Source organism: Sturnira hondurensis, unplaced genomic scaffold, assembly GCF_014824575.4.
Source record: "Sturnira hondurensis isolate 20B ecotype Veracruz unplaced genomic scaffold, ASM1482457v3 Scaffold0004711, whole genome shotgun sequence".
Taxonomy (NCBI): domain Eukaryota; kingdom Metazoa; phylum Chordata; class Mammalia; order Chiroptera; family Phyllostomidae; genus Sturnira; species Sturnira hondurensis.
The window spans coordinates 2,265,027-2,278,528 of NW_028077342.1; the positions used below are offsets into that span (position 1 = coordinate 2,265,027).

The window sequence follows — 13,502 nt, forward strand, 5'->3', positions numbered from 1 at the left end:
GTCTGAGCAAGGTTGTGCAATTATCTGGGCTGTTCTAAACTAGGTAGAAAAACAACTACCCAGGTAGGACCCAGGAGGTCAGTCTTACTCTGTGATGAGTGTCAGAGTGGGCCAAATAATCTAAGAGACCTCTGATATATACCTGTCATTCTGTTCATAGATGTTGAGACCCAGAGCATCTACCCCCAGCCACAGCTCTGAACCTTTCTTGTTTTTGATGCTGAAGTAATTCACACCATACATCTCCAGGTCCTGGGCAATCTTCAGATATTCCAGGACAGCATCCTCCCTAAACAACAGAGTCAAAGATTACAGGGGGGACCTGTGAATCAGACCTAGGAAGAAAGAAAGCCTATCTGCTCTGCACTTCTGACAAGCATCTTGCCATTAAGGGTGGGAAAGGGGATGGAAGGCAAGCAGATGATAATAAACAGAGCACAATATGAAGCATGAGGTCTGAAGTTCCCAAGAGAAGTAAGGGTGAGCTGAACCTTGCTTATCCTCTAGCATGTTAGCTGTCATAGAAGCCTCTTATATAGATACATTCTTAAAAGAGCCTATGTGGGGTGGTGATGGCAAAATACAGGACTTGTTTCTCAATTAGACAGCCAGCCCCCAAATGGTTTGCCATGAGAGCTCATTCCCTGCTCCTTTCTTGGGGAGGAGTCTCTAGTGGCCCAGATGCTCCCTGAGAATCCTAAGGGACCCTCCATTTTGTTATGGTCAAAGCTGTTTGGGCTAACAATTGCCATCATTCACTATATATATAGCTTTATAATGGTTCTGGTTATCCTTCTATTTCTAAATTCCCCTGTACAGTATATTCCTGTGTCTATCTTTCCAACATCCTCCAATGTTCTTAGTCCTCTGCCTGTTATCCCCCAGAACCAGCTATCATTCTCCCTGTGAGAGCAGTAGAAGCCCACAGTTGCTAGGGCAGGCTTACCTGAGCATGCCCCGATGCTCCTCATGCCACACCTGGATCCGTTCCTCCCACTGATCTTTGTTGAGCTTGTGTTGCTCCAGGACCCTGGAAAGACAATGGGTAATGGGTAGTTAAAGCACAAAACCCAAACTGCATGGGTTAAAGAAAGCCCACTTATCTCTCTAAGGTATTGATGCAAAGAGGTTATAGTCAGCTTACTGAGGTTAAACCGGAAGCAGACCTAAATTATATATAGCAGGAGGTATTAACTAGACATAGGGGACTGCCTGAGAGGTAGGAAAGATACAAGAATGAGTGACCAAGCAAAACAATGATAACACCTTCTTTTATACCTTTAACCAGAAAATCCAATAATGCCGTGGTCCCTGAGTAATGTATTAAGAGTCTGTTCTGACTTAAGTGGCTAAGAGTAGGGATGGGCCTCAAACAGGCACACATACTTTCCTCCAGATCTTTGTGGGACTGACAGTTTGTGTTTACAAGAATATTGCTCAGGGATGAAATTATAGCTTGTGGCTAGAGAACAGAGAACTGAGCCCAAATGGCTTTGGGAAAAACCAATAGGCTCAACCTCTCAGATCCAGATCATACACAAGGCTTTTTTCAAATACGCCATCTCAGACATCATGACAGCAACTCAGGTGGAGTCCCAGGGCACAACTACTATCCCTAGTACTTTCAGGTGAGTTGTGCATATGCCACAGCTCCAATGGGACTCCCAGAGGGGCTCCCAGAATGAAGCAGAAGTTTTCCCTCCAATCCCTGCCCCCCAAAATGCCTATGAAAATGGCCATTGAATGCAGTGGCAAAAAACGAAAAACAAAAACCAGGGTTAAAAAATCAAGAGACTAGGGTTCCAGGTTTGGCTCTGCCCCAGATGAGCTGTGAGATATCAAGCAAATCAGTGAGAACACCTCTGCACCGCTGTTTCCTTAGCCAGGAAATAAGAATAATGCCTGCCTTATTCATTTTGTGTGTTGTTGTGATGCTAAAACAAAAATAATAAGCGTTCTGGAGCATTCACCTTTGAAGTTTACAAAAGCAGAAAGCTCTGGCCACTGATTACCATTATTGAAAGACTGTTTGAGCTACCCATGTCCCTGGCTTGCATATTTCTCTCTCTCTCCAGTGAACCTCTGAGGTAAGAAGTCTAAGTCAGTAAAAAGTGTTAAGGAAAATGGAAACAGGGAGAAGAGAAAAATCAATTCATCTCTGGTTCTCAATATAAGAATTTGTTTCCAGGGTAATGAAGTTCTATAATCAGAAAAACAGAGGGTGGGGCAGGAGGGAAGTTTTTTATTGTGAGAACCCAGGAAACAACAACAGGGTGTGGTGCCATGTGCAAATGTGCCTCTCTGACTACCATAACAAGGTCTTCAGACAGACCCTAGTGGGAAGGAACATATATGGCAGCCCCCATGTAATAGGAATTGATCAGCCTTGAGCCACAGGCCCTCTGGCCAAGACAGACAGCCACGTGCAATCTTACCTCTGTGGAAGCAGCTTGTCCCCTGCCAAGTAACCAGACTTGTGAACTTCCTTATTGAAGTCACCATACTTGGACTGGACAGCATAGGAGGCCAGCAGCACAGCAGTCTCAGGTGGGCAGTAAATATCATCATTGAGAATGCCCTCCTTCACTTGCAGGAAGAACAAGCGCTGTGTGATATCCTGGATCAATTCCTCGGATACATCCTCAGGGTAGAACTTGGCCCGGAACTTAAAGAGCAGGGGGCTTTCCTTCCGCACATCCTGGGCAGTCACCTGGGAGCAGCAAGGAGTTATGGGTTCTCAAAAAATAGACTTTGGAGTGGGAGAGTGGCTGTAAGGTGGGAAGAAGACACTGAAAGTTCATCAACTTGGGTAATCCCAAAGATCCAGGGGACAACTTTCCTAGTAATTCAGAAAAGAGATACAGTACTTTCATTGGGGACTCAATCCCATGTTCACAATTGCTCTCTGTTGAGCATTCGTTCTTGAAATGAAGATGGTCACAAGCCCCCAAATCACCATCATCTGATAGTACAAGGTCTGTCCAGGAAAACTCCAGCCATTGTTAATATAATGAGAATAGTTTGCATGACATAGATATAACCTGGCAGCCAAGGAGATTGGACTAGAATGTGCATGCATGAAAAATGACAACAATTTCATTGTACTAGTCAGTGTGGGCAATAAATGCTGTTAAGTGAGCATGTGTACTGTGTGGCTGTCCCACTTAAAATGAGTGAGCAAGTGGAGCAAAGAATCTGCATCAAATTTTGTGTTAAGTTCAAAAATTCCTCTGTGGAAACTATTCAGATGATTCAGAAAGCCACAGCTATGGGCAACTGGCGATTGGCAGCTTCATCACAACAACGTGCCTCCTCATGCATGACACCACATGCAGTTTTTTTGAGAAATATGAAATCGCCCTGTTACGGCCCAGATTTGGTGCCCTGTAACTTCTGGCTTTTCTCAAAACTAAAATCACCTTTGAAAGGGAAGAGATTTCAGACAGTCGATGGGATTCAGGAAAATGCCATAAGGCAGCTGATAGCGACTGGGAGAACTGTGTGAGTTCCCAAGGTGCCTCCTTTGAAGGGGACTGAGGCATCATTGTCCTATGTACAATGTTTCCTATATCTGTATCTTCTTCAATAAAAGTCTCCTTTTCATATTACATGACTGGATACCTTCTGGACACACCTCGTGTATCTAACTGCCTGCAGATTCTAAGTGGAGACTTAGAAAAGGTTCTCTTTTAAGGCTTCCCCAATTCCATAAATTAGCAAAGACCAGGATGCATGACTAAAGCCTGGGAATTGACTAGGTAAGCAAACAAACTAGGCTGCTTTTTAAAGCCTGAAAATGGCTTCTAACAGTTTCACATTTCTCCAGCAAAAGTCTCTACTCTTTGGGAAAACAAGACTGCCAGCCAGAAGGTGAGGCACCTATCCTCTAGACACAATCAGCAAAATAAGATACAGGACAGAATGGAAACCTCCAAGGTCAAAGGCAGCCAGTTTGAGGGTATTGAGATGAAGGACTGCAATGTTCCTGCAGAGATGCTAGTTGGAAGTAGAGAGCTTGAATGGACCTATACTCAAATCCTCACATTTGGAAATCAATTGAGATAGAAAATGAAGAAAGAACATATGTATCGGATTCAAGTATCAGTTGACAATTGGGAAAGAAAGAAAGATAAGATTACGAGATCTTTGAGATTCCAGTTCAAGAGTATATGACTCTTTTTAACAAATTTCCTAAAGCCCCTGAATTTGGGGTGGGGGGAGGATACTAATCTCCTCCAGAATAACCAATAGCTATGGTGTAAAATAAGTCAAAGTTCAAGACAGAGCTCCCAGTAGGAATGGAAAGATATGTTCCTCCTAGGACCCTGATCATTTTTGTTGTGAGAAGTCAAAGTGGAAACAGTACAAGAGCTTTGTTTCAGCTGAGTCCTCTGCCCTTATTTTGATCTAGTGGTCAACAGATGGCCCAGTGAAAAATACAGCCCTAGGTGCCTTGGATTTGCCAGCTAGCACATGTTACCCCCCTGAGCAAGACCTGGAAGAGGAATGAATTCAAACCCGAGAGTGGGGTAAGCAGTTACCTTCTTATTGAGTTTCAGCCAAGTAGAGAAACCCTTAGTGTCCTGGTATTGCAGACCAAAGAACCAAACTTCCCTCAGGCCAATCGTTTTCACCACCTAAAAGAGAAAACACAAAACAACCACTGATTGAATGGCTAGCCTGTGCCAGGCACAGAGGACACAAATGTGGAGCCCACTTGGTCCCCAACCTTAAAGGACATAAGGTGTCCAGGGTCTCGAAAGAAAATACACTTGAGCAGCAATCAAGATGCAATGTCAGCATCTCTTTGCACAAAGTACTTCTTGAGGTAGGGAATGGATCTGTTATTTATGAGCACTACCACACACCAATAACTTTATATCTATTACTCCTTTAATTTTCATAAGAGCTCTATGATATCATTACAATTAGGCCCATTTTACAGATAGTGAAAGTAAGGTTCAGAAAAGTAGAGGTTCAGTTGGTCAGTAGTAGAGTCAGATCTGTTTGACTCCAAACTTATTCAAATCTAGTGCTTTCTGCCACTTCCCTTCCTCTTTATGCCATGCAGCTTCCCACTCCCAGGATGGATTAAATGTTGAAGGTAGAGATTGTTGGCTTAGCTTAACTCCTGCATCTTGTTCCCCTGGGTTGCTCTTCTATCTTTAGCAACTAAAAATAATGTCCAAAACATTCAGACTGAGTCCCATTTGCAGTGCCCCAAGAAAGAATGTTTGAGGAGACAGAGCAAGGACTGGGTATCTATATCCCCCCAAGCTGTGCTGTGTCTGGGGGCTGAGATGTTTCTTTCCAGCCCTAATTAGAACCCAGTCATGATTTCCATTACCAATCACTCAGTTTAAAAGTGGGAATGAGGATGGAAACAGAGTGAGTACCTCAGTGTAGCAGCTGAGGGGCCCCCTGATGTTCTGGGCCTCTTGGCTGAGCAGTGGGAAGGAAAGGGGGTCTGGCCAGGAGAAGACAGATGGGATCTGTTTTCCAGTCCCTTACATTAGCATGTTAATAGTTCTGGCCAACGGCTAAAACCCAGCATGCCTACCACTAGGGATGAAGGCAATGAAGTTGAACCACATCCCAATGAAGTCATGCTGGCATCAGGTAGTCTTCTTTATCTTCTATTTTTTTGGGTGGGGTGGGGGCAGGGGAAGGGTAGAAGGCAGTAGAGGTTGGGGGGGTGCAAGATGAAGCAATTGACCTGGAGATAGAAACAGGGAATAAGGACATCCTTCCCTGTGAATATATCACTATCTCCCCTCAAAATGCACAGATACACCCCTCTACTGTATCCACAAAGTTTCTAGTGTGCTTCCAAAGCCAGGACCCATAGTCACTCTCAGAACTTACAATCTAGAGCTTCAGAGGCTCCAAAGAAAAAGTAACTTATATAAATTAGGTACCTATTATATATGCCAAGTAGTGAACACTAAATACCTTGAGACAGCTATTATATCTCCATTTTATAAACAAGGAAGCTGAGGTTCAGAGAGGCAATCTTTCTAAACCCACTGACCCTAGACTAGAATTCTGACATGCATGACTCCAAAACCTTACCATTTCCTCTCTAGCATGCTTTCTCCTAATGCCAAAGGCTCATAGGAGCTTAGGAGCCCTATGGTTCTCAACTGACTAACTGCTATGTCTCACTTTTAGTCCACATATCCCAGCCAGGTAATGAAATTTGACCATCTATCTCTCCCACTAGGCTCCTTCAACAACCACTTTTGGGAGAAGCCACATTCCCAAGTCATCAACCTTCACTGCTCCCTGGGGCAGTAAAGATTGATGATGACCTTACTTTTCATATTCTAAAACAGGTATCAGGAAGCCTGGAAGTCCCACTTCTGTCTCCACTTTGCTGTGTGATCTCAAGGCAGTACATTTCCCCTCTGAACCTCAGCTTCCTCATCTACTAAAAGTGGTGTGGCATAAATGGTCTCTTTCTTCTCTCAAGCTTTATCACTCTATTAATTAGGTTTTTGTAAATAACTAAGAAATACAATCCCATTTCCCATCTACCTCTTGCTGACTTAGGTAACCAGGAGCAAAAAAGATAGAAAAGTTTAGAAAAGATAAACTGGGTGTGGGGATGTAAGGAAAGATCAAAAGACTTCTGTGATTCAATGGCAAGGTGAATACCTGAGCCTAAGTCAATAAGCAGTAAGAACTGCCAGCAGGTTTTATATGGAGAATACATAATGTTAATGTTGAAATGTGATATTGGCTATTTTTTTTGCAGAGGATAGAGGATGAGTGTGTAGACAGGACAGATTGTTTAAAGCACCTCTTATCTCACCCTAGGTATAAAATAAGGACCAATTAACAGTTCTAATGGTTTCCCACAGGGTTGCAGATGGATAGTGTGTCTAGATGCAATCAGTGAGCGGAATTATGTTCCAGTACAGAAAGAGACCCACCAGAGATGCTGAAGATCAACAGAGGGCCAGGATACTAGGTCACAGAGCGAGGGTAGAACAAACTGGGAACAGAGCTGGTAGAGCAGCAACTGACCCTTACCTGTGTCAACAGCTTCATTGTAGAGGCTCAGAGACCCAAGAACTAAAAAGAAGTACAAGAGGCACAGACTACACAACCAGTCCCACAGGCCCCAGGAGTGAGTTCTTTAGCCTCTTTTTGTACCAGATTTTCTGGTTCACTAGTGAGATTGGTAAAAGTGTGGATTTGCCAGCTAGCACATGTTACCCACCCTGAGTGGAGAGGAGGATTATGGGTACCAAAATAGTTCCAGGTTCTGGAGTATCTCTAAGGAAAAGTTGGACAAAGTAATGGCTAAAATGCTACCCCCCAAAAATAGATTTCAGAATCAGTAGGGAATTTTAATCTCTCTAAGCATGGCATCTTCTCTTATGAACATAAAGAAATCAGATGCATATAAATTTTCCACTCCCTTAGGTTCCAGTGCTTGCAGAGATGAGCAATGTCTCTCACCCTACTGAAGGTCCCAATGTGAGGAAGTAAGGGTGTGTGTAGGGGGAGGAAATATGGTCTGAAATCAGAATTGAGACTGAAAAAGAACAAGGGATACAACAGATGATCCCTGGACCCTAGACTATAAGGAAATCTCAAGTCTTGGAAAAGAGGTCAAGCTTTGCTTGCTTCCAGTTTTGATTCCAGGTGAGACGTCCACTCCAGAGGCAGTAGAAACCTCATTTTCTAGTGGAAGAGCATATCTAGATCCAGGTTCCAGGAACTACATCTGTGGCTCCAGTGACTAGGATCCTATCCTTCTACTCTGAGAAATGGCTCCACCCCTGAGGAGAAAAAAATCTTTCTTGGCTCCCTTTGACCCCAGACAGCCAGCTCATCTGTCCTGAGCTAGTAGTTCTTAAAGCTGCCATGGAAGAAATCCCTAAGCAGCATAAAATAATGGATGTATATACGCAAAGGCCACAAGGAGGGAGCAAGAGTGGGGGGTAATACAAATAGATGACTGCAAGCCATAATTTCTTTGAAGCCACAGGTTTAGTCTTAATCATTTGTGCAAATTTTACATTCAAACAGGCTGTGGAGCAATATAGGGTCCAAGGAGCACAAACTTGAAAACTGAGACCCAGTAAGGAGAAGAAATTTGCCTCTGAGAAAATCCTCCCTAATGAGCAGAAGCATGTAGATGTAAGAAAGACCTCCCTTTTGCTTCTCTTTTGCATGTGAAGCCTGCCCATATCTGAAGTCTGTGGAGGGAAGGGGAGATCAGGTCAATTGTGGAGTCCAGAGCACCCTCCCCCTATACACCCTATGAATCTATCTGAGTAAACAAATTAGAGATGTAATCTGCCACTTCAGAAGCCCAGAAAAAGATCAGGAAGCAGGGCTGGAGCCCCGAGAGGAAAAGTGGGTGAGAAATTATGTGCAAAACTGCGTCAATGCCCAAACACCTGAGGCTCATTGAGATCCCATTATAGGCTTGGCAGCAGCTACATCAGCCACCCACCTAAAAGCAAATCAATGCGCAACTGTAAAGTTCCAGGAAGGGATGCCACCATTGCTACTTCTGCTACTCCACCCTGCCTATGTTCAAGTGGCCACCTGGTGTATAGCATAGAGCTCAACTACAGTTCTAAGTCTAGGAACCAAACTTGCATCTACTCATAATGGGAACAGGCAAAGAAAAGGTAGGTCACATAGGACACAGATGACAAAAGAAAACTGGAAATAGTATAAGGCCTGGTTCAAGGTCTATACTATTTCCTAGCTATCTGACCTTAAATAGATCTTTTCTCCTCTCAAAGCCTCAGTTCATCTATAAGATGGAGACACAACAATTATAATAACAGATATGAGTTATTTTATAAAATCAAATGCAAGAAGATGAAGAAAGGGCTGCTGCCTTCAAAGCAGAGTCCACAAATATCAAGGATTTTACTGAGTTAGAAAAGCTTCCTTATTTCTCATGGTTCCCTTTATCTGAACTTCCAAAGCAATTTCCACCTACTTGTTTAGCCCTTAATAAGAACCAACATTAGAATGCTTGCTATGTACCAGGTACTTTACTTATTTTGAGATTAATTAAGACCACAAAATGTCACAGATTAGTATGATTACCATTTTATTGAGGAAAGTAAAGTCCTATAGGTTAAATGAGCCATCCAAGTTCCCACAGCTAAATACAGCAGGGATTTTCAACCAGTGTGCCACAAGAGTTTTTAAGACATGCAATATCTGACTATTTAGTCAGGGGCACTGACCTCTTTTCCCTTAGATTGTCAAATTAAAAAATGACAATAGCCAATAAAACAATAGCTGTTCAGTGTGAACAAATCAAAATTATACCTATTATACCTATTTTTTGTCAGATTGGCAAAAACATATTTTTTGCAGTGGTACAGAATTTTAGTAATTACTTTATGTGCACCATGAAATGAAAAGGTTGAAAATCACTGACATAGACAGAATTTGAACCCAAGGGCAACATCAAATCCCATGCTCTATACACAACCTGAGCTTCAAAGGCATTTTTTTCCTTCTATCTGGGAGAGTTGTGTGTACTTTCCTTAAGGGCAGAGATAGTATCTGATGGACCTAGAGATCTTCCCTGAGGCACAGTAGGCCTTCAGTCAATATTGAATCAGTTAATGAATAGATGAATGAATGGATGTTCTGAGATTTCATCTCCTTTCTACAGCTCAAAACCCTGAAGGAATGAGGCAGGTGAAATTAGACTAGAGATACAGCTACAGCCCGTGGCTGGAGAGGAGCCAAGCAGAGGTTTTTCAAAGAGGAATTCGTTGTGGCAGCACTGCCCCCTAGTGTCACCTAGGTACTCAAGAGCCCTGGGAAGAACCTCAGGCTTTAGAAGTAGAGATGATAACGCTGTTACAAAACATGTTCTCTCCCATCCCTACCTGTGAGCACAATGATGAGAAACAAAGGTAAACTGGAGGACCTAGGGGCCTCAAACCCATTTCCCACCAGTCCTTGGGCCTCCTTAAGCTATGGCTTCCCATTGTTGCCTGTTATTTATTGCTGGTACCAACAAGAGGTCTTCCTCTCCAGTTGGCTTCCTCTCTGGTCATCAGCCAGGTAATTGCTAGGTTGTTGGATGGCCCCAGAACTTTTGTCAGCTCCTCCAAAGGAGTCCAGCTCCTTCCTCTTAGGCCCAGTTCCATCAGGAGGGCCTTCTTGAATGATAAGTCTCAAAGGCCAAACAGAATGAACTTCCTCCCTTATGCCTCAACAATTTAGTTGGAGAGATTATAGCCCTCAATACCCTATGAACATATACTTCTGTGGATTCCTGTCCTTGGCCCCAAAAGTGCCAGATGTTCAATACCTGAGTTGAAATCTTTTTCCTTGTGGTTTTAACCTATGGGGCCCAGCTCTACCCCTTTTGATTTCACAGAACTTCCCTCTCCTTACTAAGGCAGCCTCTCAGAGATTCCAACACAGACAGCACATCTTCTCTTTTTTTTAATTTGTTAAATTTATTTTTGAGAAAGAAACACTGATTTGTTGTTCCACATTTATGCATTCATTGGTTGATTCTTGTGTACACCCTGACCGGGCATTGAACCACAACCTGGTGTCATGTTGGGATGATGCTCTAACCAACTGAGCTATCTGGCCAGGGCACATCTCTTCTTCTGTGTTCTCCAAGCCAAATCTTCTGTGTTCTCCAAGCCAAACATCTTTATTCCCTCTAAACAGAGTAGTGCAGCGGGGAAAAGCTTTACTTTTGGAACTCCATATCACAACTTACTAACTACATAACCTAGACTGTGCTCTTTCACCTCTCATAGAAAGGATCTTTGTGAGAATTAAAGCACTTGCCCAGGGCTACTCCATAATAGATACTCAATAAATGATATTTCTCAAAATGACACCAGTCTTCAGGATGGGAAGTCATGAACTTCCTGGTTTTCTCCCTTTCCTTTCCTCCACCAACGAAAGATGAGTTTCTCAAGGGTTTTCTTTGGGAAGCAGTAGCTTTCAGAACTGGCATACCAATCTGGCCAAAGATCCCTACCATCTGGGCTTCCCTCAGAACCACACCCAACAGTACACAAACCAAACCAACACTAACAAAGAATGACTAGGCCTTGGGACTTTTCAAAATTAATGAACTTCTTTGTTCAAGGAGTTTTCTGCCCTGGGCTTTAAATTATGCCTTCCTCACCCTCCATAGCTATCCCCCTCCAATGCAAATGAACAAAGCCCCCAGTGTTGAGTGCAGGGGATGGCGTCATTTGTCTTGAGAGGAGTAGGGTGTAAACCAGTGCTCTGGGAAGGAGTCTGGGTAGAGTTCGAAGAAGCCTCTGGTTCCCAGCTGCACCATAAAACCTATGATGGCTGATACTTTCCTCTCTATAGCTGCTGCCCAGAATGATATTGCTTTCTGAAGCAAAGAGCCAAATAGCCTTTGGAGCATACAGACACTCTCCCTTTTGTCCCAGAGACATTAAGAAGCCTGTCCAGTAGGAGATGTCCTACATGCCAGGTATCTTCCCCTCCCTCACACATATGCCAACTGCTAATCATACTCAAGTGAGGCATTTCTTTCCTCTTTATAGAAGGGAGTCATATGAACTCCAAACAAGTGGATTTAGAAATGGGAAAGGGGTGCAAAATGCAGAAACAAATGCTGGAGATAGATTTTTGAAAGATAACCATAAATGGCAATAGACGGAGACTTGACTTGGGGTGGTGAACAAATAATACAGTGTACAGATGATGTGTTGTAGAATTGTGCACCTGAAATAATTTTGTTAACCAGTGTAACCCCAATAAATTCAATCGTAAGAAAGATAATCAGACTTTAGAAATCAATTACAGATGGGTAAACTGAGGCCCAAAGAAGAAAAAGGTTTGTGTAAGGTACCAGGAGAGTTAGCAGCAGAGCCAGCCCTAGGGCCCAAGACTTCTAAATTTCTATCCAGTGCCCTTTCAATTTTACCAGGCTGTTCCTTCAAAAGCTCTCCAATATAAAACCTGCATACAAGCCTTGACTGGTGTAGTTCAATGGGTTGAGTGTCTTCCCACCAACTGAAAAGTCACCAGCTGGATTTCCAGTCAGTGCACGTGCCTGGGTTGTAGGCCAGGTCCTTGGTTGGGGATGTGTGAGAGGCAACCTGTTGATGTTTCTCTTGCACATTGATGTTTCTCTCCCTTTCTCCCTCCCTTCCCTTCTCTCTAAAAATAAATAAAATCTCTTTAAAATAAATAAATAAAAATTTAAAAAATAATGAAATAAAACCTGCATACAAAGGGAGAATGCCAAGCCTTAATATAATCCAAATAAACTCATTCCAAGCTAGCATTGTAATCACTTGTGAGCTATGTGAATGTCAGCATATTACTTTAATTGTAGTAAATGTGTGTTTAAATGTTCCTCTAACTAGTTTGTACTTTCACAAATTAAATATTAATGATTACCCTTCACTATTACAAACAAAACAAACTTCAGAGAACAAGCAAGTTCCATCTAAATTCAAAGTTGGATACTCTGAGGATCTTTCAAGCCTATCCCCCAACTCTATCTGTTTAACAAGACAAGAAGTATCATGGCATTTGGATGCTATCATTTTTTACATCTCTACTACATACTGGATGCTTCACATAACACTTGCTTCCCTATATGTGTTTTCTTATTGTCTTTCTCTCCTATTTCTAATTTATCTTTTTGAATTTTATGTATCCTTATAAACCACTATAACAAGTTTTTAAGGGGGATAACAAGTGATAAATAATATAGTTATTCATAACCTCACAAAAAAGCCTTTGAGGTAGGCTTTTTTTCATTAAAAAAAAGACCAATTTTTTTTAATGAAAATGCCAACCAGGAGAGGTTCAACAATTTTCACAAGGCCTAGCTAGGAAAATGAAGATTCTGTATCCTCATCTATAAAATGGGGCCAGTACTAATTTCTACACTCGAAGGACTTTGTGATAGTCAAATGATAGGTACACAAAATTCCTGTCACAGTACCTAGCATACAGTAAGTCTTGGACAAATGTTAACTCTCACCTGTATTAGCCATAAACAATTTTCTCAGTCTACCAAGTGATATCAGGGACCCAGAGAGTATGCCCTACGAAGCTTTCCTCAGATATCTAACCATCTCTTCCTTCCTTTTACAGGGAGACCTGAATTGAAAATATCCCTACCCTGGCTGGTGTGGCTCAGTGGATTGAGCGCTGGCCTATGAACCAAAAGGTTGCCAGTTAGATTCCCAGTTAGGGCATGTGCCTGGGTTGCGGGCACTGGTGCAAAAGGTAACTGATTGATGTATCTCTCACACACTGGTGTTTCTCTCCCACTCTTTCTCCCTTCTGTTCTTTCTCTCTAAGAAAACAGATAAATAAATAAAATCTTTAAAAAAGAGAGAAAATAGCCCCTTACCATCTCCATCCTCTCCTTATCTTCCCCCTCACCAGTCAGGGATATTCATAGGAATAGAATTATTTCATTTGAGTGTAACCTCTTTTGTCTTTCTTCCTTACCCTTCCCAATTTTAGGGAAGTTCTCA

The 13,502-nt window shown here is 42.5% G+C and overlaps 1 protein-coding gene across 1 annotated transcript in view; it reads right to left on the bottom strand.

Annotated features, from left to right (window-relative positions):
• MSN (moesin) overlaps nucleotides 1-13,502 on the bottom strand; it is a 67,816-nt gene that overhangs the window by 11,704 nt on the left and 42,610 nt on the right. The window contains exons 3-6 of the mRNA XM_037045992.1: nucleotides 4,542-4,637; nucleotides 2,436-2,710; nucleotides 947-1,030; nucleotides 143-289 (exon numbers count right to left, since the gene is read on the bottom strand). Of these exons, the coding sequence (XP_036901887.1) occupies nucleotides 143-289; nucleotides 947-1,030; nucleotides 2,436-2,710; nucleotides 4,542-4,637 (602 nt within the window). The remainder of the gene's footprint in view (nucleotides 1-142; nucleotides 290-946; nucleotides 1,031-2,435; nucleotides 2,711-4,541; nucleotides 4,638-13,502) is intronic.